Source organism: Schistosoma haematobium, chromosome 1, assembly GCF_000699445.3.
Source record: "Schistosoma haematobium chromosome 1, whole genome shotgun sequence".
Taxonomy (NCBI): Eukaryota; Metazoa; Platyhelminthes; class Trematoda; order Strigeidida; family Schistosomatidae; genus Schistosoma; species Schistosoma haematobium.
This window is the reverse complement of record NC_067196.1, coordinates 17,617,017-17,641,816: the sequence shown is the minus strand read 5'-3', so window position 1 is coordinate 17,641,816 and position 24,800 is coordinate 17,617,017. Positions and strand designations below refer to the sequence as shown.

Genomic DNA, 24,800 nt, shown 5'->3' with positions numbered 1-24,800 from the left:
TTTCATATTCTTTTACTCTTCGTGCAACCAATTCTCCAAAACTTTATTCATCTTCAACCATCATTTGTTTAATTATTTACATAAATAGTTCGTTAGTCGTTTTAATCGGCAATACTTTGCATAATTTTAGTCTCATCCTATTTCTGAGGTCCCAGCTTATTTATTAACTGTTCTCCTGATGGTGCGATCGATTTCTAAACACCTGATATTGAAAAGTAATAGGTTCGTGACCCCCATTTCGAACTTTAAGAAAACTGTATTGCACTTTTAACATCAATTTGCTTTCCATATTTGTATTTGTAGTTCAAGAGTTGGGTTAGAATCCTTGTATTGATTAAATCATGACAGGATTGCTAAAAAAGCTCGACTTTGCCTTAGTTCATAAAATATGTTAAAGTTTTTATCTACTCCTTAATAGACAACTTGAGAACCCTACTTAGTATATTATTTCCAAATAAACATTAATTGGCTTTTTATTCTCTGAATTTTACATTAGACTATCTATTGGGTACATGGCCTAAGAATCTCATCTATGGTTTGAACTTCCTGCTTGAATATCTTATGAACTACTTAAGATTAGATACTATTGTGTTGTGAAAATGACCATCTTTTTCAATGGTTAATAAAATTACAGTATCGAGTGGGTTGGCGCTATATATATATATATATATATATATATATATATATATATATATATATATATATCTTTCACTACGGATTTCACGTCAACCATCTAAAACTATATACATATGTCTCATACGAACACGACACTGTAGCAAATCACAAAATGACGGAAAATGTAATTAAAATAAAAGTTGAAATTTAAAATGAAATACCCACGTCAGGCTTCAATAATGGGAAAAGTCATGTTAATAATTGATTCTTCAACCTACAAATACACATTTAAGGTTTTGCTTACAATTTTAGATGGTTGTGTAAAACCAAAGATAACGAAATATTTAAGGAACTTGTGTGAAGCAGTGTAACTAATCGAAAATTTTAAAATAGACTTAATTCTCAAAAAGCATTATTACTGCGAGTGATTTTTAACAGATTTCATGTTTCCGTTTTGAGTCTAGTGGGACATAACCAACTATAACTCTAGTATATGCTTTAACAGAATGCATTCAATTTCTAACTCCCCGACACTCGTTGGGACAAATAATGAAATTCAGAAAATAAGTTCAAGTCTAGTGCACTCAACTTTGAGCCAAACATATAATGAAAGGCAAGGATACAACCCACCGGTCCATATCAGGTGGGTTTAACGAGATCCACACCACCACACAAACAGTTGGAATTCGAATCCTAAAAAATCGTCCTATAAATATTTCAATTGCCTGTTTAGAAATAAGCTTAGAACTTAGTTACCTATTATACAAGTAAATGATTTGAAGTGTAGTCTTTGAATATGATGTTAAATATTAGAGACCAACTCATTTATATATCATAGAAAACTACTTCCCTTACACTTTTTAGTAGTGATTTCATGTTCATTATTCATGTATATATATATATATATATATATATATATATATATATATATATATATATATATATATATATATATATATACGCAAGAATCTAGTAAGATGTGATATGTTATTCATTTGGCTATTTAAAACAGTACAACACGGTACAGTACAGTATAACCGTCTACAAGCAAAACAATAACTACGTATTATAATCAAAACTCCGTAGAAATTCTAGCCGACGGGTGCTATTAGTACACTTGATTACGCGTTTAATGTTCTTAATATAAGTAAAATCTAGAGTGTATGGATAAAAGGATAATTACATCATAACCTAAATGCAAATTAGTTTTACTAATGCACAAAACAAAACAAACAAGTTAGTAAATTGAATTGAACAATAATAATAGTGATAATAATGTTAAATAAAGCACGCTTGTATAAATATATAAAAATGAATCTTCTCCGTACTAAAAAAAGAATGTACAAAATAGTTCTATTTAGGAAATGTGAGTAGCATTTATTAGCCAGTAAAATTTACAGAAATTAACAACAAGAATATATGTATGGACAAGGAGGTCAAGGTAGGAGAAATTTATAAAACACTATCTATGTATTTTAATGTTATTTGAAATGCAAATGTTGTGAAAACTTCCCAATAAAACTAAACAATAATATCGTAGTGAAATATTAGAAAATCTATGATCACTCACAATAAGCATTCCTTTTGCTTTTTTCCTCACATATGAACGAATTTAGTGATTAATGTAAATGGAATGTTGACACAATTTGAATCAGAGATATTAAATCAAACATATAAAAAACATATACAATTTCTATTATAACAGAAATGCTATGTATACAATTGAAGTTGTTAATTAACACCAGAATCATTTGTTGCATCAGTGGCACATGCTTTTGTACATGAGCAACTAAAATCGGTCGTTATGGAGATGTGAAGAAAGGATATTAATACTTTGACTGTGAAATGTTTCACGGATTTGAGAGGATTATAATATACTGTACATATGCAAAAACATAATAGTATATATATATATAATTTCATACAAGTAAGCAGAATCCTGAGCAAATAAATTTTCAGAGAAAAAACATAACAGAAAATAGAAAGGCCATTGAAGGAAAATAATGAATGAAATTTCATCTGAATTCTTCCGCAAAACAAATCGGAAGGCACCTATTGATGAATAAATGTACAAGTTTTGATATAAACTAGCATTAAGTAGTTGTAAAAAGCTCCATATACATATCATACATCAATGAGCTAAAAAGGCATCGATATCTATGCCTTGACTATAACTAGATAATAAAACAGGACCATAATTATGCATAGATGACCGGTTATTAGAGATATACTTGGTACTACCTAAATGACTTAACCGAGAACCGTATACGGTATCTTCGATAAGAGAATCATCTCTAACCTCTTTCGTTTCACAGCGATAATCAGATAAGTTAGAAGATAGCTTTCTCTTTTTGGGAACGGTATTCGTTTGATCCACTACTAAGGGAGGTTCTGATTGGCTTGATTGACTGAATAATGAAGCAGCGGCGGAAGCTATCTCTCCTTCATCAAAGCCAGTTACAGTAGTATTGGGAGTGGGAGGTTGGGGAAGAGAAATTCCATTAGATCGAAATGAACTATTGATCGAAGTGGAGGAATTCATGGACGATTCATTTGCCATATCCTCCGTTAACGCTGCAGCGGCAACCCAGTCCTCGTCAACTGTGAACTGTGAATGGCTGAACTGAGAACTTGCACCAGCTATCGATGAGCATGAACCGTTGAAGCGATCAGAAACATCGTCTCGTTGTCGAGCAGAATCAGAAGATAAACGTTCAGTGTATGAAGGAGATGAGTAAGGAGGAGAGCCAAGTGGTGAAACACCAGACAAAGGATTGCGAGCCCACCAGCGTCGTCGCAGCCTCCAAGGACTGGTGGGGGCACGTGATCGATCGTTTTCATGATGCTCAGAGTCAGAAGCATTATTATGAATAGAGTCATCTTCAAAAACAATATTGTCAGTATTTACGGTAGTTGGCTGTAAACCCAAAAATCTTTTTCGCTGGAATGACTGACGGACTAATGAACTACTAGAGTGTTGTTCTAGTGTATTACTGTTTACTCCATTTTCCGATTTGACCGGTTGTCTAATACGGTATGTAGGTGAGAACGGAACACTATAAGAAAGGGGATCTGAAGGTGTGACGATATCGAGGCAGTAACCAGGGGTCACATTGCGCTGTACAGACCGGTTTAAAAAATTAATTGGACGAGGATGTTCTGCGGGTATTGGGAACACAGTCCTATCGTCTATAGGAAATGTAGACAGTGTATGACTGTTTACTGGAGAGTATGTAGATCCTGTAGTCAAACGCCGCTTTTTCCCTCGATGTGAATGCCTTTCAGCACAATTTTTCACTAACATATATAGCTCGCCAGCTGAAAAACCAAGTAGAGTCTTTAAATCACAAATGAATTTGTAAACGAAACGTTTTCCATGAACCTAAAGGGTAAAACAAAAATTAGGGTGGTTAAGTACAAATATAGCAGAAATATGATTCACATCGTTGCAATAACAGACAGAAGCCAGACTCTAAAATGTGTTTATACAGTTACTTTGTTATCAGTACACAAAATTTTCAATGATATTGTAGTATCGTCAATAGATGAACGCCCGAAACCGCTTGAACATAAAGTGATTCAAAGTTTCCAATATTTAGACATATCGTCCAAATAAATGTCTATTGTTTCAATATAATCAAGATTGTGATGTAGGATACAAAGTGTACAGAATATGTATTTCTTTCTATACAAAACTGACAACTACTTTATTTCTACATAAAACAAATGAAGAATATTACATCCAAAGAGCATAGAGGTTTATTCATGTAAAGGGCCAGTTGATGTACGTAAATTTTAATGGACAATTTGGTTGTCGACTAGTTGTAACGAACCACGAATACATCATAGGAAGACCGAGGGATATGAATGCTACGTTTGTATTATTACTCCAGGATCATACAAAACCATAGCACTGATTCAGCTATCCATTTACTTTTAGCACTCCTAAATTTTTCTAGTACACATAATTACGGGATTTTTTTAAATTGTCGATCATTTTGATGTATCAAATGTAATATGAGAGAAAATCTGATTACAATACAGAAAAATCCAAGAAAAAATGATAACACTTGATGCACTACTAGTTTAAGTCACTAAAACTAGTCGTCACTTCCAAATTACGCAAAACTTTCCAAGTGGAAAGTCCTAATATCTACAAAGGCAAACAAAATACGACTTACGGCCCATCGAATTAAATACAAAAACAAGAAGTTTCAAAATTATGATAAAAACGTAATTCATAAGAACCCAATTAACCAATTGAAGTAAAAATATGAAGACAAATGGCAACTAAATATGCGTCTTCGTGAACTGATAGTTTAAACATTTAATCATGTTTTATTTACTACAGCTTGGGAGATAGATTTATATAATAATTGAACAGTCAGTTAAAACTAAGAACGCACATTTAAAAACATTATTTTATCTGGGGATCAAGATAAATTTCAGGCATAAAAGTTTAAATCACTTGAAAAAGCGTTACTATTTTAATCGATACCTTTGAAATCATATCACCATCATAATAATATCGTAATGCTCGAGATAACTTCTCGTAATTCATAGCAGGTTTGTTTTTTCGATGACCCCACATTGCAGCTACTTGTTCAGGATTACTTAATTTAAATTCACCATCATCGCTAATCCAGTGTATAGCTTCACGGTATCTCCAATCTGTAAGTAGTTCAAGTAAAAACTGCCACAGTTGAACTTGACCAGCTGCAGATGATTGAGAATTAGAAATTCCTTGTTGAAGAGTGTTACCATTTTGAGCTAATAAAAATGCACCCTGTAAAGTTAAAAAAAGAAACTATTTGATTAATGATATTCATGGAATATAACTGAATTTTGAAACATTAAACAGAGTGGAATTCATGAGTGTCATATCAACAACTATGATGAACTCGTCTAAAAATGATATCCTGTGTCTTCGCAGTAGCCTTAATAAAACTAATAACACAAGCGCCGTAAAGTTTAAGTTTAGACTAACCGTAAAAGGAATATAGAGATTACAAAATTTAAAAATTACTTTGACCTCTCCTACAATACTGGACAATCACTTATCGCATTCGACCTTATTAGCCCTATTTTTCATGTACAAAGACAAAGAAATATGGTGATCACAGTTGATATTATATTCATTATACTAAACCATCGTTTGATGGCTAGAAGCAAAGTCACTGCCTAAAAATCATAGCTAAACTATCGAAAGTGTAAATTTAAAGGAACTCTTTAATTTATTTAGGAATTACTATATATATTTATGATGTTCAATTAAGATCTGCTACTTAACAAACGCTAGTATATTTTTAAATGAAAGTTTCTTGATAAGTGGAACTGGACTAATAGATTGATAATTAGTCTGTTATTGAACTTTTCATTTGCCATTTGCTGAAAAACAAAGAGATATACACGTTCATGTGCAGTTTAAAGACTAACAGTGTTTCACAAAAGTTGTAAGGAAAGATTGCTTGACCAGCATCTTCGACCATTATGATGTTAGTGGCTGTCATATACTATTTGAATGTAATTGTTTTCTAATCAATACGTAAAATACATCTATTTATTTTTGCTAATATATGATAAAAATAACAAGTCATGGGTTTTGAATAACAAGATTGAGATAATTACCCAAAAGTCCACAAAAATAAGGACATTAAAAAACTTACATGAATTAACTGACCACCACCTGAAGACGACTCGCATACCCCGTTATTTGTGTAGTTGGATGAGTTCTGATTAGCAGTCGTTTCGTTCATTAATGTAACTGTACTGGATGTTGAAACGTGACCATTTGAATCATTACATGACAAAAACACTGGTTTTGAACACATCATTCGTGGGTTAGAATTATTCATATCGTAGGAATTTAAGGCTCCCGAGTACGACGGCGCAAATACAATACCTTTGTGATCAACAAACAATTAAATGAACTGATACAGAAAAGTAAGTATCGAATAAACCATACTTTTGACATAAACCCAAAATTTTAATACCAATAAATGAGCTATATATTAGAAGCTTGAAAACTTGATGAAAATGTGATAATGGTGATCAACTTTCCACAAACAGGGTGATGAGGAAAATAGCTAACTATAAACCAACTCATTTACCAGGTACTTGTATTAGCCACTTTAAGTGTGAGGGATAATGATACTAGCCGGTTGTCAGAACCGAAGTAGGTGGAATGGAGTACAACCTTTGGACTTAGTTGCTGAGATTTGAACGTTTTAACTACTAAGCCACTGCTAGATACACATTACTGCTGTTCTGTGTAATTACAAATAAAGATTTAAAATTTCGAGTAAATGTAGCAGCTAAGCTAGTCTAGATGACACCATACATTGTGAGGCTGATAGACTAAAATCCAACGTAATGAAGTCACGTATTTATAATAATTGTTATAAATACTCTTATTTTTAGAAAAGCAACCATGAGGTTTAAGCTTGACTGAAAACATCTTGTCATAACACACCTCATTAGTTTGAAAGTTTACAGAATCCCTTTACCTTCAGTCAGAATACTCTTTGATCTAATTTGGATCCTTCCTTACATAAAGTCTCCATGAAATGAAAGCAACGATAATGGGTATGTCTTATTCCTACGAATTTCACTAGGTCAGAATAACAAAAGTTGAGTACAAATCGAATCATTATGTAAAATATCAACTACGCAATCTGAAGGATGTCACAACTTAGTCTGAAACTTTATACAACGATCCTGAATGTTTTCTGATCAGAACACATGAACGAAATGCTGTGAAATCATGTTAACTTATATATTATGGCGTTAAGTTCGAAAAAGTATTAACCAAACTTTGTAGAAAAATAACTGCAGAAATCATTGGCAAGAACTAAAATTAGTTACATAATCTAGATCTCGAATTTCATTCAAATATAACTTCATAATATTGATTACTGATTAACGGAGCCCTACTGCAATTAATAGTTATAGATTATTTAGAATTGTCAGTTAGCTACGCCGTAGGACCAGGCACATATATGCATCGGTTCAAGTTACCATACCCCATTAGCACAGCAAGATGAACACCGGATTCATAGAAGTAGTTAATTCAATGGTGGTAATATATAAAAGAAAGATTGAATACAAGGATATAGTACAGGCAGAAAGAATTAGTTGGTGGCAAGAAAGATATGAAGCGATTTTAATCTCATAGTCTAAAGTAAGACAAAGAGTGCATACACCGATGCCATTATGATCGATTCTAAACCATGTCATCAAGTCTCCAACCATTGGTTACAATAGTTACGCGGACCCCAACCAAGTAGTCTGCATCTATCACCATCGCTTAGACCAGAAGTTAGTGACTTCAAGCACTGATGCCACGTTTTGGTTTGGCCGCCCATAACTTTCTTCCAGCTGTTTCCAACAACATTCAGCATTACGCGTTGTGGTAATCGGTGTTCACGCATACGCAACACGTGGCCCAACCATCTCACTCGGTGAAGATTCACAACTACACCAAGTGATTTACCATCATTCCTTAACATCCTGAGTCTAACCTCACTATTACTCACCAGGTGATCCCAGCAGATGCTGGAAATATTTTTGAGACATCTATATTCAAATACTAGTAACTTCCGAGTAATTTTTACTCTTAATGGCCATGTTTCGCTGCCGTAAAGTAGAAAAGAACGAACTGCAGCGCAGTATACTCCTCCCTTAATTGATAGACGGTGACGTAAGTTGGCAAAAGCCAAACGAGCTTTCTGAATCCGTGCTGAGATTTCGTCAGACACTAACCCATTAGGGCTGATTAGATTTCCCAGATAAGTGAAGCTGTCAACGCGTTCGACTACTTCACTCGCTATCCTTAGTTCAGGTGTTGACGCAATCTAGTTCTGAAGTAACAACTTGTATTTATAGCTACAGAAAGGCAACACGAGCACTCTGGCATTGTTGCTCAGTGCCATCAAAACACTATGCATTTTGTCAGAGTCTTCACCAAACAGGACTATATCATCTGAGTATTCTAAGTCGATAAGTGGACCTCCTGGTGGGAGATCGATGCCCGGAAATTCTGTCGACGAGAACGTTATTTCCAGCAGTAGGTCTATGATGAAGTTAAACAGAAATGGAAAAAGTGAACAGCCTTGACGGACACCACTTGAGGTTAGGTTGCAAAAGTAGATGACAGTTCGCCATAAGCTCTGACTCGACTAGTAGTGTTCGAGTAAAGAGCTTTCACAAGGTTGATGTACTTCTGAGGTACGCCTTTCAATGACAGACACTGCCACAGAATCTCGCGGTCTACGGAGTCAAATGCTGCTTTTAAGTCAAGACCGCCATTCTTGGACGCCGATAAGTATGTCTGTGTTCTAGAACCTGATGAATGGTGAATATATGGTCGATGCAACCACGACCAGGTCTAAAGCCAGCCTGATTTTCTCGTGATTGTAGTTCACGAGTCTTGGTTAGGAGTCCGATAATTATTGAGGCCATTATTTTAGATGCTATAATAATTAAACTAATCCCTCTATGGTTATCATAGGGACAATTAGTGATTGCGACCAGTCAGATGGGATTATGTCCAACTCCCAGATTTTAGGTAATCGCTAAAACTGAATCAACATCCTTAAATACCTCTGGAGCAAATTCATCTGGACCAGCTGCTCTTCCTTGTTTCACATTAGCTGTAGCCTTTTGGACTTCAGCTAGAGTCGGGGGACCTACTTCAATATTCCATTCAGGCTTTCTGGGAATGGTGGGTAGTTGTAGAGTAGCTGAAGGCCAGCTAAACTGCTCCTTAAAGTGTTCCGCCCATCGTTCTAAACGTCTGGGTTGAGAGCAGATAAGAATGTCGTCTTTTTCTGAGATCGCTTACACTTCACTTCTTAATTCCAATTTCTTTAATTAGTCTGAAAAGTTGTCTGGTGTTACCTACAGCCGCCGCCTTTTCCATCTCTTCTGTTTTCTGCTTACGGTCGTTCCTCAGACTTTTGGTTGATCTAGATCTGACTTGTTTTCGCTTTTCATCGTGTTCAGAGCCTGATGGGGTAAGTTTACGAGAATCTATCAGTGCAATAGACTTAGTAGAAATCCACTGAATTTTCGTGATTCTTTGGTCAAAATCACTAATAGATGTCGTTGCTGTTTCCACAGCTGCTTGTATATCTTCCCAAGCAACATCTGGGTCAGCCTCATTTTCAGAACTACCTAAGTGTGACCTCAGATGTTCCTGGGATCTACTTTTGGCTTTCTCGTCACTGAGTTCAACTCTAATGAGTCTTCTTAATGAGACTTTTGCGTCCAGTGAGGTGCGTATTAACGCATGACCGAAGTCTAAACATGTACTCCGGAATGAGCGACAGTCTTCTATCGAGCCTCTCCAACGATGACTGATGGCAATATGGTCTATTTGAGTTTATCGTTGGTTTGGTGCAGGTGGTCGCCATGTTAGACGATGTCTCTCCTTATGCTTAAAGTTTGTGTTTGCTAAAAATAAACGATTGTCTGAGCACAGTTGCAGCAGACGATCACCATTATCTGTTCTCTGAGCCGGGATAATGTAATACCCACCAAAATGTCTTTCTGTTTGGTTTGAGCTAACTACTTGGGCATTAAAGTCACCTGCTACGAGTACTATGTCTGAGCGTTTAGCTTTCTGATGAAGTTCAGAAAGCTTTCTGTGAAAGTCATTTTTCACTTCATCCGGGCTGCAGTCAGTGAGAGCGTGGGCAGAAACGACAAAAAGGCAACAACGCGTGTCCCTACCCTTCCGAGTTTTACGGAGCCGTTTGACCGAACAGCACATAGATGACTGTTAACGGGGATCCACTCTAATAGTGCTTGTTCTTCTCTCGTACTTAATGCTGTGACTACACTTGCCATTTCATGAGAACTAGCCATTGGGTTGCCAGATACACGGAGGGTATATCGCGTCAGCTTTCCGTTTTGACGAGGTGAGGTTTAGTGAATGAGCACACTACGATCTTGTATGAGTGTTTCGGAGACAGCATACATCAATGGTACGAGATTCTACGGCTTTAGCCAAGGAGGCCTGCTGGTCGATGTGGCATAGGGTGTGTAGGTTGAAGGCTCCAATATGTAGTTTGGAGCGAGGTTTCAGTAGACCCGGGCAGTGTTTCGAGCACTAGAATCGTTGACTATGGTGACACTTGAGGAGGAAGTCAAAAGAGGAATTTTAGAGTTGAAAATCGATGTAAGAGGAATGATAGGAAGTGAAGACGGAGGTTGATTATGAATACAGTGGTCTTGAGTGCTGTTAGAGGTATGAGGGCGGTTATCACTTCCCGGTTGCCCACACCGTGGAAGGGTTGTTCTGGAGGTACCTGAAAAGGAAATTGGATTAGAGGTGGTCTTAGTGACCTGGGAGCGTGACTGCAGTGCCCAAGGGACAACTGCTTGAGGTCGGTCACACACGATCTTTTTATGGGTAATTTTTGTGTTAGCTCCGTACTTGTTGAGACCTTACCGCCGGAGACGGATATCCGTGGGATAAGGCGAGGTGTGCATTTTTAGGGTCGACCTTTTCTAACCCCACCCCTCCTTGTGGGAAGGCAGCATCGCTGTCACGCTGGTTGTCTGAGGGAAACACCTTACTGCTGTCACACCTCTGTACAGTTAGCAGTACGACTTCGCCTTCGGACCTTGGGTTTGTTGCTTTTAGTCTTACCGCTCTTCAACCGACCTGTCTGACATGGTAGGACATTGAGGAACGATTGTTCCAGCCAGTATAGCTCGGTTGGTTTATTACGATAGGCAAGCCCGACCGCCACGTCAAGGTAGTAACAAATATTTGCAGCAGGTTTCCATTTATGACTCTCATTGGTAATATTAAGCTGTATTTCTTGTTATTTTTTAAAATAAAGGGTAAGAGATAACTCAAAAATACTGGAAGTGGTTGTGAGACTAAAGTGGACGTCCAGCATGCTTTTAATAGTCTGCTGTTAGTTGGGTCTTCCGTAAAGTTTAATAGGGCCATAGTTCTAACGACGAAACAATCTGTGAGATCTGTGAAGGCTCACTCCTGTTGCATTCTTTCTCCAGTAATTTAGGATATCATTCCAGCATTCCAGAATTGTACTTTCGATGAACTATTTCGATTTATTCATTTAATCACAACACAAAAAATTGTCCAAAACGCTACCAGGGAAATGAGAATTTGAGGTGTAGATATATGAGTACAATATTATGCCACTAGACTAATTCAAACTATGTATGAATAAGCCAGTCATTTTCACTAATATCCCTTCTAATATTCTATATTACCATGATGAACGGGATATTATTAGATGGTGACAGAACCATTTACCAAGACGCGATTATTTCATATTACTAAAGTGGAAAAACTCATAAAGAATGCAATAGGATATTGAAACAAGTTCCATAATGTGAATACTTACTTCCACCAAAACTCCTACTAGAATTCGTTTCCGTCAAATTTCTAGAGCTACGAAAGCGGGATCGTGACATTTGTCTGTACAATTTTTGGGATTGGGTTGCGCTCTGTTGTGGGGGTTGTGGACAATAAGGAACACCTAAAACAAAGAGGTGTATGTCACTATGAAATCCGTGTTACACATCATAAGAAATACGAAACTAACTTATCTCTATAACATAAATAAGAATAAAAAACAACAGTATAAGTTTAACAATAATCATTTTGAAATATTTATAACTAGATACATTAACGCGAAATGTGTCGATCACTTCACTTGGAAGTCTTATCAGCCCTAGAGGATTAGTGTCTGCAGAAATATCGGCACAACTTCCATCACAAGTGAGGTAGGTAAGATATCCGTTTGTATATCAAAGGATGAATGTACTGAAAGACAATAAGCTTTGTATCATCTTATTGCTGTGAGAAATATTCCATATAAATAGAAGATGTGCGTAAGCTGCGTGTTTTAGATAATAAATGTTTTCGCAGCATTGCAAGCATATCGTGTAACAACCAAGTGAGAGATCTTGAGGTTAAGAGTAGCAAACGGTGAAAAAATGGGGAGACGGTTAGTGAGACCATGAACCCAACAACCATCTATCTTGACGTGTAATGATGACTGGAGTGGGGGGGGCTGGAGGGGAACTGCGGGCGGCCAAGCCAGGACATGAAATCACTGGGTTTTGATCTGAATCGTGTCGGTTGAAGACTACCTAGTTGTGACCAATCGTTAATGATCTTATGTGACAAGGCTCAGAAGTAGTCACAATATCCAGAATGGATCTATTTTCTACTTTTCCCTGGTTTTAATATATTTTCATACTTTGTAATTCATCATGTTAATTTCATTTCCCGGTGTGATGTGAACAGTTGAACGGACACATACCTGTGCCATGTCCCACGACGATGATTACAAGTGACTACTTAACCTGAATAGAAACATAAAATGTTAGTTAAAAAATGAATGTATAGAAAAAAGAAATGTAAATCATAGCTAAGTCATTTTCCATTCTAATGCTAGATACATACATAAACTGTACAATAAATCTTAAAATCGGTAAAACAGAACAAAATTATAAAAACATACAAACATTTCGACACCGTTTAAGTAGCTCTAAGTGAGTTAAGAAGTTAACGTTGGCGTTGGGAACTAAACGTCGCCAATCATCTGGTGTTAGAACAAACATGCTAGACCCAGGCATGTTGAACAACTTTTCGCCTTTTAGGCCTTCAATCCTAAATTGTTTGCAAGCCCAATTTATCCACATAATAACCTAAATTTAAAAAAAAAAACTTATTAGACGTTTCTTTGTCAACATATGCATATCAATAAAAGACAAACTCCAGGTGGAGAAAAACTATAATGCATGACTAAACAACTCAATCAGATTAAAAAACAATGATCATTTTTAACTATATGCAATGTAGAACCTGACACATGTGCATCGGTTCAAGTTGCCACGCCACATTAGCACAGTGAGACAAAATTGTTTCAAGACAAATCCCAGAGTAGTAGGAGTAGTAACAATATCGACAATAGTAGGAAATGTTACATGTAGAAAAAGTATAAGATTTCAGGAGTTAGGTCCTACAGGAATACAACTACGAATGAACAGCCTGTGCCATTGCGAAATTTTTCGAGCCAATGTCATACAAAGTCTCCAGCCACCAATTGTAGTTACCACGAGGACCTCAACCAGGTAGTCTGCATGACAACTACGATCTGCGACTGGATATTTATGGTGATACAGCACGGAATAGTTCATAATGGTTCATATGCATCTGTCTTCCTTTTGATCTTGAATCCTAATATCCCTTGATACACACCCTTCCACTGTCTTTTTGAGCTATATTCTCAATTTTTAGTCTTTCTCCATGTCATTGCTAAAACATTATTTCGGTCTCTTCTGCCATTCATTTAGTCGTACTAATATGATAGTAACTTGTAACAACTCACATTTGTGCCAGGCTCTACGTTGATAATGAATGAATGATTACTTTTGTAGTTTGAAGCCAATTGATACTTCAGATGTGACATGCAACGACTATGTGATGAAGGTCTAATCAATTTTCTGGTCACTCAAAATCGTAAAGAGACCTAAAGAAGTGGTAAGTACACCAACATCTGTCAATAACACCATAATGTATTAGAATAAAAACTCAGCCAGTAGCTCTTTTGGGGCTACTGCCGGTCCCAAGTCCTGGTAAAGGAGGACGGCTGGGCATAGGGTCAACAACCCCATCCCGTAGAAAACTACCTTGCTAAATAACGCTAAACAGAAAGAACCATCTATACCATTTAAACTCTGTCCTCTGAGTTCAAGGATCTTCATTTAGAAGAATTATGACACCTCATGGTCAGAGCTGGGGTTCTTCACAGGTCACGAGGCCGATGCCCTCAAAGCAACAATTAATATAGGTACTTTGAATGTTCAGACAATGTGGGGGACCGGGAGGACCAATCAAATAGCTGAAGAAATGAGGAGACACAACTTGGTGGTGCTTGGAAGCAGTGAAACCCAATAGACCCAAGCTGAACAGAAAAGGAGAAATTAGGGAGAGATGCTGTTATACTTTGGTCACGAAGAGAAAAATGCTCCACATACTCAGGGAGTTGCTCTGATGCTGTCCAAAGAAGCACGTAATTCACTTATCGGGTTGGAATCTCATGGATACAGGTTCATAGTTTCCTGCTGACCATCTCTAACCACCATCTTATCTTAACATAGTGCATCCAATGCCAATTCACCTAGACTGGTGACCACATCGATAGGATTCGATCTGCACTAAGACGGACCTGACACACATGACATTGACCACCACCCAGTGATCAATCAATTGTGAATCTCATAAATCCGGGATCATCAAAGTATCCGTCAAAACAGAGGGGGTTACGATGAGTGTTGCTATTATTATTATTATTATTATTATTATTATTATTATTATTATTATTATTATTTATTATCCTTACACTTGATAACCTTTTGAGGAATTTATTCAATATCCACCCCTAAATCTACTATATCTGACTTAATTCATATTATTCTACATATTACGTAATTTCCGATTTTTATTCCATTATTTTCTCTCTCACCCCATATTGACCATATTTATTCTGATCATTTATCGCACAATTTCATTTCGCTTATAAACTGATTCAAGTTAACACCTTATATTAAACAGCCCCAACATTAACGATCTGAATTGATTCTATATAACAAACAACAATTCTCAATTCACATATTACAATTTCCAAATGATGTACTCTGCCTTAAATCTGGCCAATTTTATGGATTATTAATTTGGATTTATAATTGTAGAACCTGATGAAAAATTATTGAAAATATTCTTCGTTCATAAAACTTCTTTTAATTGGAGAATACAACCATATGGGAATGATGAACGCTTAATTCAACAAGTAGACCTATCAACCTGTCTTGAAACAAAATAAGATCATAAATATTGCAACAAAATTGAAACGCCAGGTTGTAAGTCAACTTGAAAACCTGAATGTTGAAACCAGACTCGGTAGGTTGAATTGAAACAACTTAAGATAAAAATGCACTTACCTGTGTCGAATTCCACTCAATAGGATCACGTGGAATATCATTCATTTCCATTAAACGTCGATAGTGACCATCAGGAACCCATCTTGATAAGCTTTCCAAGTCGTAAGCTCCAGGAATTCCACCAGGTTCCAACTGGGATCCTAAATAAGGATTTTGCGATGAGTGTATATCAAGAATATTGCATGCTTCTGGAATAACAGATTCATCTGAGACCATACCGTTTTCATTGAGAGAAGGCTGTGATTCCAATAAGCCAGACCCTCCTGATGCAATATCAGCTGCCGCTGCCACAGCTGCGGCAACAGTGAGAGGGGATATACATTCGGGTTTTGGACTTATTGGTCTGTTAGAACTTGAAAGAGCACTATCATTCCTTGATTCCTCGTTTTTTACCGAATTTACACTGGATATCTGAAAAAAGCCGATGGAAAGATGTGGGAAATTTCATAGCTTAATCAGATGAAAACCAACTTCTTGTGATAATTGTGTATGACTACTTTGGATAAGGAACATAGTGAAGAGAAATTTTTTTAGAATTTTCCTAACTGCATATCACGCAAATAGCATACTAGCTGAAATAAGTCACTAATTCTCAAGAATGTCGAAGTGTCGTGGTACGGTCGATGACAGGCAGTCCGCTCTTCCTCTTTCTATCCAACTAATTACGGAAGTCGGGGACTATCCTGTTGTAGTTTAATATTACATTATCCGTAAAAATGAGATGACCTTACTTAACTGAAAGGTTTTTTTGATCGTACCTTTAACCGAACTGTCATTAAATGCTACTTCAATTCATTTCTTTATTAAATGTACTATCTTTCCCTTCATTATTTGTCCAAAACGTTATCGGTTCATTCTCATAGAACACTTTTTGGTGCTCCATTGTACCAGAACTTATGCGCTTAAAATAAATGTCAAAGATTGAAGGTTTTGGGACATCTACCGAAAATGAACTTTTTGATCCAGATTATAGGTAGATTATTTAGTTTATATCTCCACTTGAGGAAATCCAAATGATAGACGATGAATCATGAATAGATACCAATGGCACAGATTATTTATTCATTTATTTATTTTAACACATAGATATTGGTACAAGGAGGCACCAAATACATACGCGCCACACAAATCTCACTCGATATGTGTGAGAGCTGTGATACTATCCGGGTGCCCAGACCGAAGCAGGTGGTTTTCTTAGGGGGCCACTCCCCGAGCCTTCGACCTGAAGGTCTGATCCACAAGGCAGTGGAGCATCGTATGGAGATGCAGTCCCATGGTAGCCGGTGACCAACAATTGGTTCATACTTCATTTGTTCCCTCAGGATACTGGAGCCCATGTGCACCGTTGGTCTGGAATCCGGTTAAAGCGCCGGACATTCGCTTTTCATCCTCTCCTTTTTGTAGACAACACCCCCGAAACGAGAAGGCAGTGAGTAGGACTTCCCTGGCACAGATCAGGATACACAACTCAGAACGAGTAAATATGACAATATGGAGGTATAAATAACAATAAATACTAAGACTAAGATCTCACCTGTTGTCCTGGTCCTTTTGCGATACCAGGACGTTTGCTTTTTTCGGTTGGTATAGTAGAGTTAGGTCCATGATGATCAACCGATTCTGGGATTTGAATATCGACAACATTGAGTCGAAATGGATAGCCTGCATGTGCTGTTTTTACCTCAAGTAATAGCTGAACTAAACCGGATATTTCAACACAATGTTCAACCAGGGGCGATTCCCCACGAAGCTAAAACATAAAATAGCTTGCAAAGGGATTTACCTTGATTCGATCTTGAAGATAAAACTGGCAGCCAGAAAGACAAATCCCTAGTCTCCTTTCAAGCAGTTCAGCGACATCATACAAAGTTTGTTCCACAGACACTACGACTTTAACACGGTTGTCTTGAGCATTGTTGTTTCTTTGATATCTATAGACATCCGACCAAGACCAACATGAATCGCTGGAAGAGTTTGGATCGTTATTCTGAAAATTCCACTCAAGAGATGAATGGACATTTTTTGGTAGTTTACGGTTGGAAATTTTAGCCATGGTTAGTACATCTCAAACATTTCCTGTGAAGCAATAGAAACCAACGTTTTGGTAATGTGAAAATTAATACCGTTTATCGCAAGAAAAAATAAAAATCCAATATATCTTTAAGATAGAAATTACGGTTGTAAATACCGTTAGATAAGTGTAAGGATTGTCAGATATATGAAATAAACCACTTGTTAGTCATCTAAACGCTTTTATGACCACAGAATGCTAGGTATTACTGCAAAGGATACAGATAAATTGAAGCTGAATCCTTAATGCATTAGATGTGAAATTACAAATGAAGTAATCTCAATGGTTAAAATTGAAATAGTCCAAACATTTTAGCCTTAGCCTCTTCAAGGAAAAAATTTACTTTTCGTATATTTTTTCCCGAACCCTAGTGAATGTTCATAAGTAGTGATTCGTGAGCTTTCATTGTTGCCAAGACTCCAACCCCATAGTGTAGTTCAACATTTGTCCTGTACTAAGATTAGCCTAACACTACAAACTCAAACAGATTGCTACAACGTAAAGTCAACACCGATAGTTTACTACTACTATTAAAGTGTACAGTCAGTCAGTCACATTGTAGAACTTCGTACGTTCGTACATCAGTTCTAGTTGCCACACCACGTTAGCACAGAGATGCAGTGGTCGATCCTAATCCCGTAGTGCTAGATGTAGTAAAATTATAAGCAGTCATCGGAAAGATTAGGGTTTGAAGATGTTATTCAAAGAGTATAATCCAGTGAAATAAATTTGGAAAGAGAAAAAAGAAAGGGACATGAAGAATTCAGAAGATTAGAATTTGGGAGAACACAAAGAGTGGATGCACCTGAGCCATTGCAAATGATTTTGAGCCATGTCATTCAGGGTCTCTAACCATCGGTTGCTATCGTCTCGCGGTACCCAACCAGGTAGTCTACACCTACCAATATGACTCAGTCTACTTGTCAGTGACTTCATGGACTTGTGCCATATTTTGGTCTGGCTGCCCCTAGCTTTCTTCCAATCTACTCCTGTACAACAAAACATCGCGCATCGAGGCAGTCGGTGGTTGGGCATACGTAACACATGTCCCAGCCATCTCAACTGATGAAGTTTCACTACGTCATCAATTGATTTGCCATCCTTACCTAGTACCCGTTTCCTAACAACTGCATTACTTACTCGATGGTCCCAGGATATACGAGCAATATTTCGAAGACACCTTTGATCAAATGCTAGTAACCTACGGATATCCTCCACTCTTACCGGCCATGTTTCACAGCCATAAAATAGGACGGAAAGAACTGCTGCGCACTAAACACGTCCTTTGGTTGATAGACGGATATCTCGCCTACGTCATAAATGACGCAAGTTGGCAAAAGCTAATCAAGCCTTCTGTATCTGTGCTTAGATTTCGTCACACACCAGACCATAAGTGCTGACGAGACTCCAAGATAAGTGAAGCGGTCGACACGCTCAACTACTTCACTCCCTATTATTAGTTCGGGTGTCAATGCAACCCAATCCTGAAGCAGCATTTTGCACTTCGAGGGGGAGAATCGCCTCCCAAACATGCATGCATTGTTGCTTAGTGATTAGAAGACTGAATTTTGTCAGTGTCTTCACCAAATAGAACTATGTCATTGCCATATTCTAAGTCAACAAGTAAACCTCCCAGTAAAAGTACAACTGGAAATTTATATGAGGAAAGTGTTATCTCTAAAAGCACGTCCACTTCTTTAACCGGGTTGGTGGACACGGAGAGTCCACCTAGGGAAGTTGGAAAAACCCTGACTCCAAACTAATATTGAACATGGGCTACAGGATTCTGAAGGAACAAATGGCGTATAAACTTACTGTTGGTCACCGGTTACCATTGGACGTTGCTCCACTGCCTTGTGGATTAGACCTCTAGATCAAAGGCCCGAGGAGTGGTCCTCTATTTATTTATTTAAACATAATCCTTGATACAAGGGGGCACCAAATACATATGCGCCACATTTCATTCGATTTGTGTGAGGGCTAGAATACTGCCCGGGTGCCCAAACAGAAGCAGGTGGTTTTCTCAGGAGGACCTACCCGGACCTTTAACTCGGAGGTGTAATCCTAATAAACCTGTTTAGATTTGAGCGACCATGCAGTATCTCAACCCTCACACAAATCGAATGAAGTGTGGCACATGTATACTTGATGCCTCTATGTGTTAATATTTGTTTAAACATATGAATAAATCGGTATATTACATGATTCAGTACATAGTAGTGTGCAACTTTCCAAGTTAGACTGTTTAGGAACGACCTAGATATGGGGTTGAATTAAACCAACTTTCTTGAGTAATGAGAAACATTTACTACTCATATCTTGATTTTGAGTCATATTTGGTTTATAATAAAATAATCCCTATAAAAATGTCGCATTCAACTAGTAGTAGGATAGGTTTTACAGTATAAACTAGCCTGATAACCTATGCTAATATTAAGTTGTTCTACATAAACATTTCCTCTATTGGAAAGACGGTATTACAAAACTTTCAAGTGGACATAAGTCAAGAACAAGTTTTCGTTTTGCTGACCTTGCAAAGTAAATGCAGGACATTGCATTAAGATAACTAAGGTCACATCAACAACATGAAGTAAATGTAAGAACTTAAAACAACTGTGGAACAGTAATGGAAAAAGAAATCAACAAACAAATGAGTGACGTGAACAGAGAAACAAGAAGTCATGACAAACAATGGAAGCTATTTTTGGGGACGTTACTTCGCTTAATCCAAAGCTTGTAAAACTAACATTTATTTCTGTACCTAGTTTATTCGACAAACCATAAGCTTTCGTTTGATTCACTGCCATAGCCTTTTGCATTCCAAAGCTACTGTAATTTAAACGCAATCTTTTGTACTCGATTTTCTACCCTAATCTTCAGTTCTGGACATTTTATTTTTCTAATTGTTTGTGTATTGTGATCTTGTTAGTTATCTATTCATTCATGTATCTTTTTACACTAATCTGAATCGGAACCGAATCGGGAATAAATCGAGTGATGTTCTAATTCACTCGTCTTTTTCGCGCGCACAATCAGATGATAGAATCGTTTTCGTCCCCTTACCCAAGGTAGTTAGTCTTGCTTCCAAATCACGCGTTTTTAGCCTCAAGGTTAAACCAACAGACAAGTTGTCTTCTTTATATTAATAGGTAGACAGATCGGGGATGTAACCATGAGCGAGTCACGAATGCTAATTAATGTGCAGGTGGTAGTCGCTTTCCGGTTCTTCACACTATAACGTTTTTCTAAGGTATTTAAGAGAAAAATGGGTTGATCTTAACGGCCTGTGAGCCCCAAGGACAAGTTCATGAGACCGGTCATAAGTTTTCGAGAATTATGTGTTAGCCTCGTACCTTAAAGGTCTTACCGTCAGCGATAAATATACAAAGGGAGGGAAAGGTGTCAGTTTTAGGGCCAACCTTTCACAACCCCTTCTTTTGTTAAAAGGAAGCGTTATTATATGTCCTAATTGTCTGAAAACATCATACTACTATAGTGTCTCTAAACAGTTTACAGCACGATTTCGCCCTCGAGAATCAAGTCCTTGCTGCATAACAACTGACCTGTTTGGAATAGTAAGACCTGACAGAATGAGTGATAAGATCAATGTAGCTCCACTGAGCCATTTAAACATGCAAGGTAGAAGCCACAATCACAGACGGGGAAGGAATAGAATGGTCCAAAATTTGACAAAAATAGTAAGCAGAAATACTTAGATTAATCTTAGTTTTACTTTTAACTCGTCAATTTAAACGTTTTCACATTACAAACGTATATGCTTTTACGAAGGACAGGAACTGGAAGCATTGCACGTAGACTCATGTCTCTGACCAACTTAGAGAATGATCGCCGATCTTATAATCAACTTTGGCGAGACTATATTTTATGGACGACCTTTATACGAATTTTAAGTGACCTTGAGAAATATTAGCCAAACAGAAGTATAAAGTAAAAATATATTATAAAAAACCCATGAATTACAGTGGATATTCTTCTTTTACATGATTTATAAACTTGTTAAGGTTAGATAAAGGTTCAGAAGTTTTGAAATCATAGTGCATGCGGTATAGGAAGTCGTCCATATGGCTCCATAATAATCGTCCTCTGGAGCGATGGTAGGGTCTTAAAAATTCCTTCAGCCTAGACCATATGGCTTCAATATTGTTTGTATGAACCCCCGTCGGATCGACAAAATGGCATTTGTGCACTACAACATGATGCACAAACCCGAGTCTCTGGAGGCATCTATAGGCTTTCCAATCATCGGTATAGATCGTGGTGCCAGGCTGGACGTACTCCTTTATGACTGGTATTATTGTCGTTGCCTGACGGTTTCTCACTCTTTGAAAATGTCCCTTTTGGGTTGAACGATCATAAAATCCAAGTACCTGTCAAGTATATTTACGGGAGTGCTACTTACCCAATCTTCCTTGATAAGACGTCCTTTGTTGTATTTTCGCTTTCTAACTACTGTCTCATCTATTTCCACTATTCTTCCGACTCCTCCAAATGATTCATGTAGTCGTGTCATGTTTATTGCACATATATCACGGCAATATTCGTACCACTGAACGGCTGAAACTTCCGTAACATCTGCAAAAGCCGCAGCTAATGTTACTGGAGACTTTATGATCCAATTTGCAATAATTATCGTGATTTGTCTTAGTCCGAGTCGTGATCGAGCAAAGAAAGTACCAGTTCGAGCAGATATTTTCCTCCAACATCTAGAACAAAGAAATACAATTTCATCACGGTAGTCTGCACATCGTGCTGCAGTCATTTGATTGCCGCAGTCACAGATACAGGAACTTCTGAATAGTCCCATCTGTTGGCTCGCGAGACTATAATTTATGAACGAGCCAATCAGAAGCGTTCTAGGAATTTCAGCACGATGTGCAGACTACCGTGATGAAATTGTATTTCTTTGTTCTAGATGTTGGAGGAAAATATCTGCTCGAACTGGTACTTTCTTTGCTCGATCACGACTCGGACTAAGACAAATCACGATAATTATTGCAAATTGGATCATAAAGTCTCCAGTAACATTAGCTGCGGCTTTTGCAGATGTTACGGAAGTTTCAGCCGTTCAGTGGTACGAATATTGCCGTGATATATGTGCAATAAACATGACACGACTACATGAATCATTTGGAGGAGTCGGAAGAATAGTGGAAATAGATGAGACAGTAGTTAGAAAGCGAAAATACAACAAAGGACGTCTTATCAAGGAAGATTGGGTAAGTAGCACTCCCGTAAATATACTTGACAGGTACTTGGATTTTATGATCGTTCAACCCAAAAGGGACATTTTCAAAGAGTGAGAAACCGTCAGGCAACGACAATAATACCAGTCATAAAGGAGTACGTCCAGCCTGGCACCACGATCTATACCGATGATTGGAAAGCCTATAGATGCCTCCAGAGACTCGGGTTTGTGCATCATGTTGTAGTGCACAAATGCCATTTTGTCGATCCGACGGGGTTCATACAAACAATATTGAAGCCATATGGTCTAGGCTGAAGGAATTTTAAGACCCTACCATCGCTCCAGAGGACGATTATTATGGAGCCATATGGACGACTTCCTATACCGCATGCACTATGATTTCAAAACTTCTGAACCTTTATCTAACCTTAACAAGTTTATAAATCATGTAAAAGAAGAATATCCACTGTAATTCATGGGTTTTTTATAATATATTTTTACTTTATACTTCTGTTTGGCTAATATTTCTCAAGGTCACTTAAAATTCGTATAAAGGTCGTCCATAAAATAGTCTCGCGGGATTGTGATTTACAGTTGGTGGTTAGTGATAGGGATTAGATTCAAGGTTTTCATCACGACCTGACATCAGTTAAATTGGAAGATGTGTTATTTATGCATATGGATAAAGAATTTCGCGCCGAAATCCAAGACTTGAGGTCGTAAATCTGACTGGTACGTCCATAAATTAGAGTATCACCTGGATTTGTTTCGCGTACAATCTGCCTAGTACTGACCAAGTATGACCGTTTTGTAATTTCTGAGCCTGACAAGCTTGCGTCATGAGTCGATTTTATAGGAAAAAGAGAAAGCTAACAGCTTTTTGCAATCGTAAAAGATATCCTTTTAGTAGCATGGGCGACAGTGGTTTTGAACGCTCTTTGGAACTGCTCTGTTTTAGCTTAAGCAGCAAAACTTGATTTACGAACTAAATCACAAACCATGTTGAGAAGTAGGGACGGTATCCTGACCCTGAGATTGTCAACCTACTTCATAGGAAGATATGAAGGCTAGGAATGTGTGAGGTACTAAGACTTGGATTTACAGTTGAACGTCAGAATTAAGGCAAATAGAATAAAAGCTTTCATCAAAAACTGACATCAGCAAAAATGCAAAAAGTACAATTCAGCCATATGGATGACTGATTTTTGAGCCGAAACCTAGAATGTGAACTCAAATCTCATTGATTCATCCATACTAATAGCAGTTTACTCCATGGACAAACCTGCAGTGATTATGGAGACTCCTCTAACTCACCAAAGTGCTGGTAACTCAGCCTGTAATTAACCACAAAATAAGATATCACCAAGTTATCGAGAACCTGGTCAAACCTGCCTAAAACTAATGTGTAAAAGGACTACGCCATTTGAACAAAATATGCTTCAGAGCCATGATTCGAGAAGAGAATATTTTATTCGTGAAAGTGAAAACACACACTTAGCATAAAGAAACTCAGAGTCAGACCGAAAAGAGAATACGAAGCGCATAAGACAAGTTACCTCGAAAAGTACGTAAAAACAAACTGCGCGCTCTGATAAAGTAAAAACGCCACTTAAACAAGATGACTCATGATAGCTTTTAGAAATAAGTGCGTGCTCAACAGTAGAATAAACTTCCCGTAAAATTGTGAATATCGATTGGTGTGATCATGTCTAGAGGCAGTTGATTTATAATATATATGGTTTTTCTAAAGGAAACGTATTGGTGAGATTGTAAAACATTTGTTTCCGAATTTTTGATAGAATTAGTCGAATATCTACGCTTTAGGATATAGGTCTTAATAACTGAAAACCACACTTTGTTATAGAGAGTTATTCAGTTGAAATGAAAAACAATTTAATGTTTAACATAATTGTTTGT

The 24,800-nt window shown here is 37.3% G+C and overlaps 1 protein-coding gene across 1 annotated transcript; it reads right to left on the bottom strand.

The window, feature by feature from the left end:
• Window positions 1-1,576: 1,576 nt before the first annotated feature.
• Window positions 1,577-24,474, bottom strand: MS3_00003935 (uncharacterized protein). The gene is made up of 9 exons (XM_051211812.1): window positions 24,440-24,474; window positions 17,390-17,682; window positions 17,141-17,356; window positions 15,607-16,017; window positions 13,125-13,311; window positions 12,000-12,134; window positions 6,282-6,517; window positions 5,114-5,401; window positions 1,577-3,997 (listed from the first exon to the last, which is right to left on the bottom strand). Exons 2-9 carry the CDS (start codon window positions 17,657-17,659, stop codon window positions 2,747-2,749), a joined length of 2,994 nt encoding a protein of 997 aa, XP_051073287.1. The 5' UTR covers window positions 17,660-17,682; window positions 24,440-24,474; the 3' UTR covers window positions 1,577-2,746.
• Between the last annotated feature and the right edge of the window lie 326 nt (window positions 24,475-24,800).

Bases quoted from the DNA above. Each gene is read 5' to 3' on its own strand.
- MS3_00003935 (XM_051211812.1), bottom strand. From the start codon at position 17,659: ATGGCTAAAATTTCCAACCGTAAACTACCAAAAAATGTCCATTCATCT. The intron at 12,135-13,124 runs GTATGTTTTTAT...TCTTTGTTTTAG, and splicing joins TAAACGGTGTCGAAATGTTT to GTGTTCCTTATTGTCCACAA. The intron at 6,518-11,999 runs GTAAGTATTCAC...TTGATCACAAAG, and splicing joins TAGTAGGAGTTTTGGTGGAA to GTATTGTATTTGCGCCGTCG.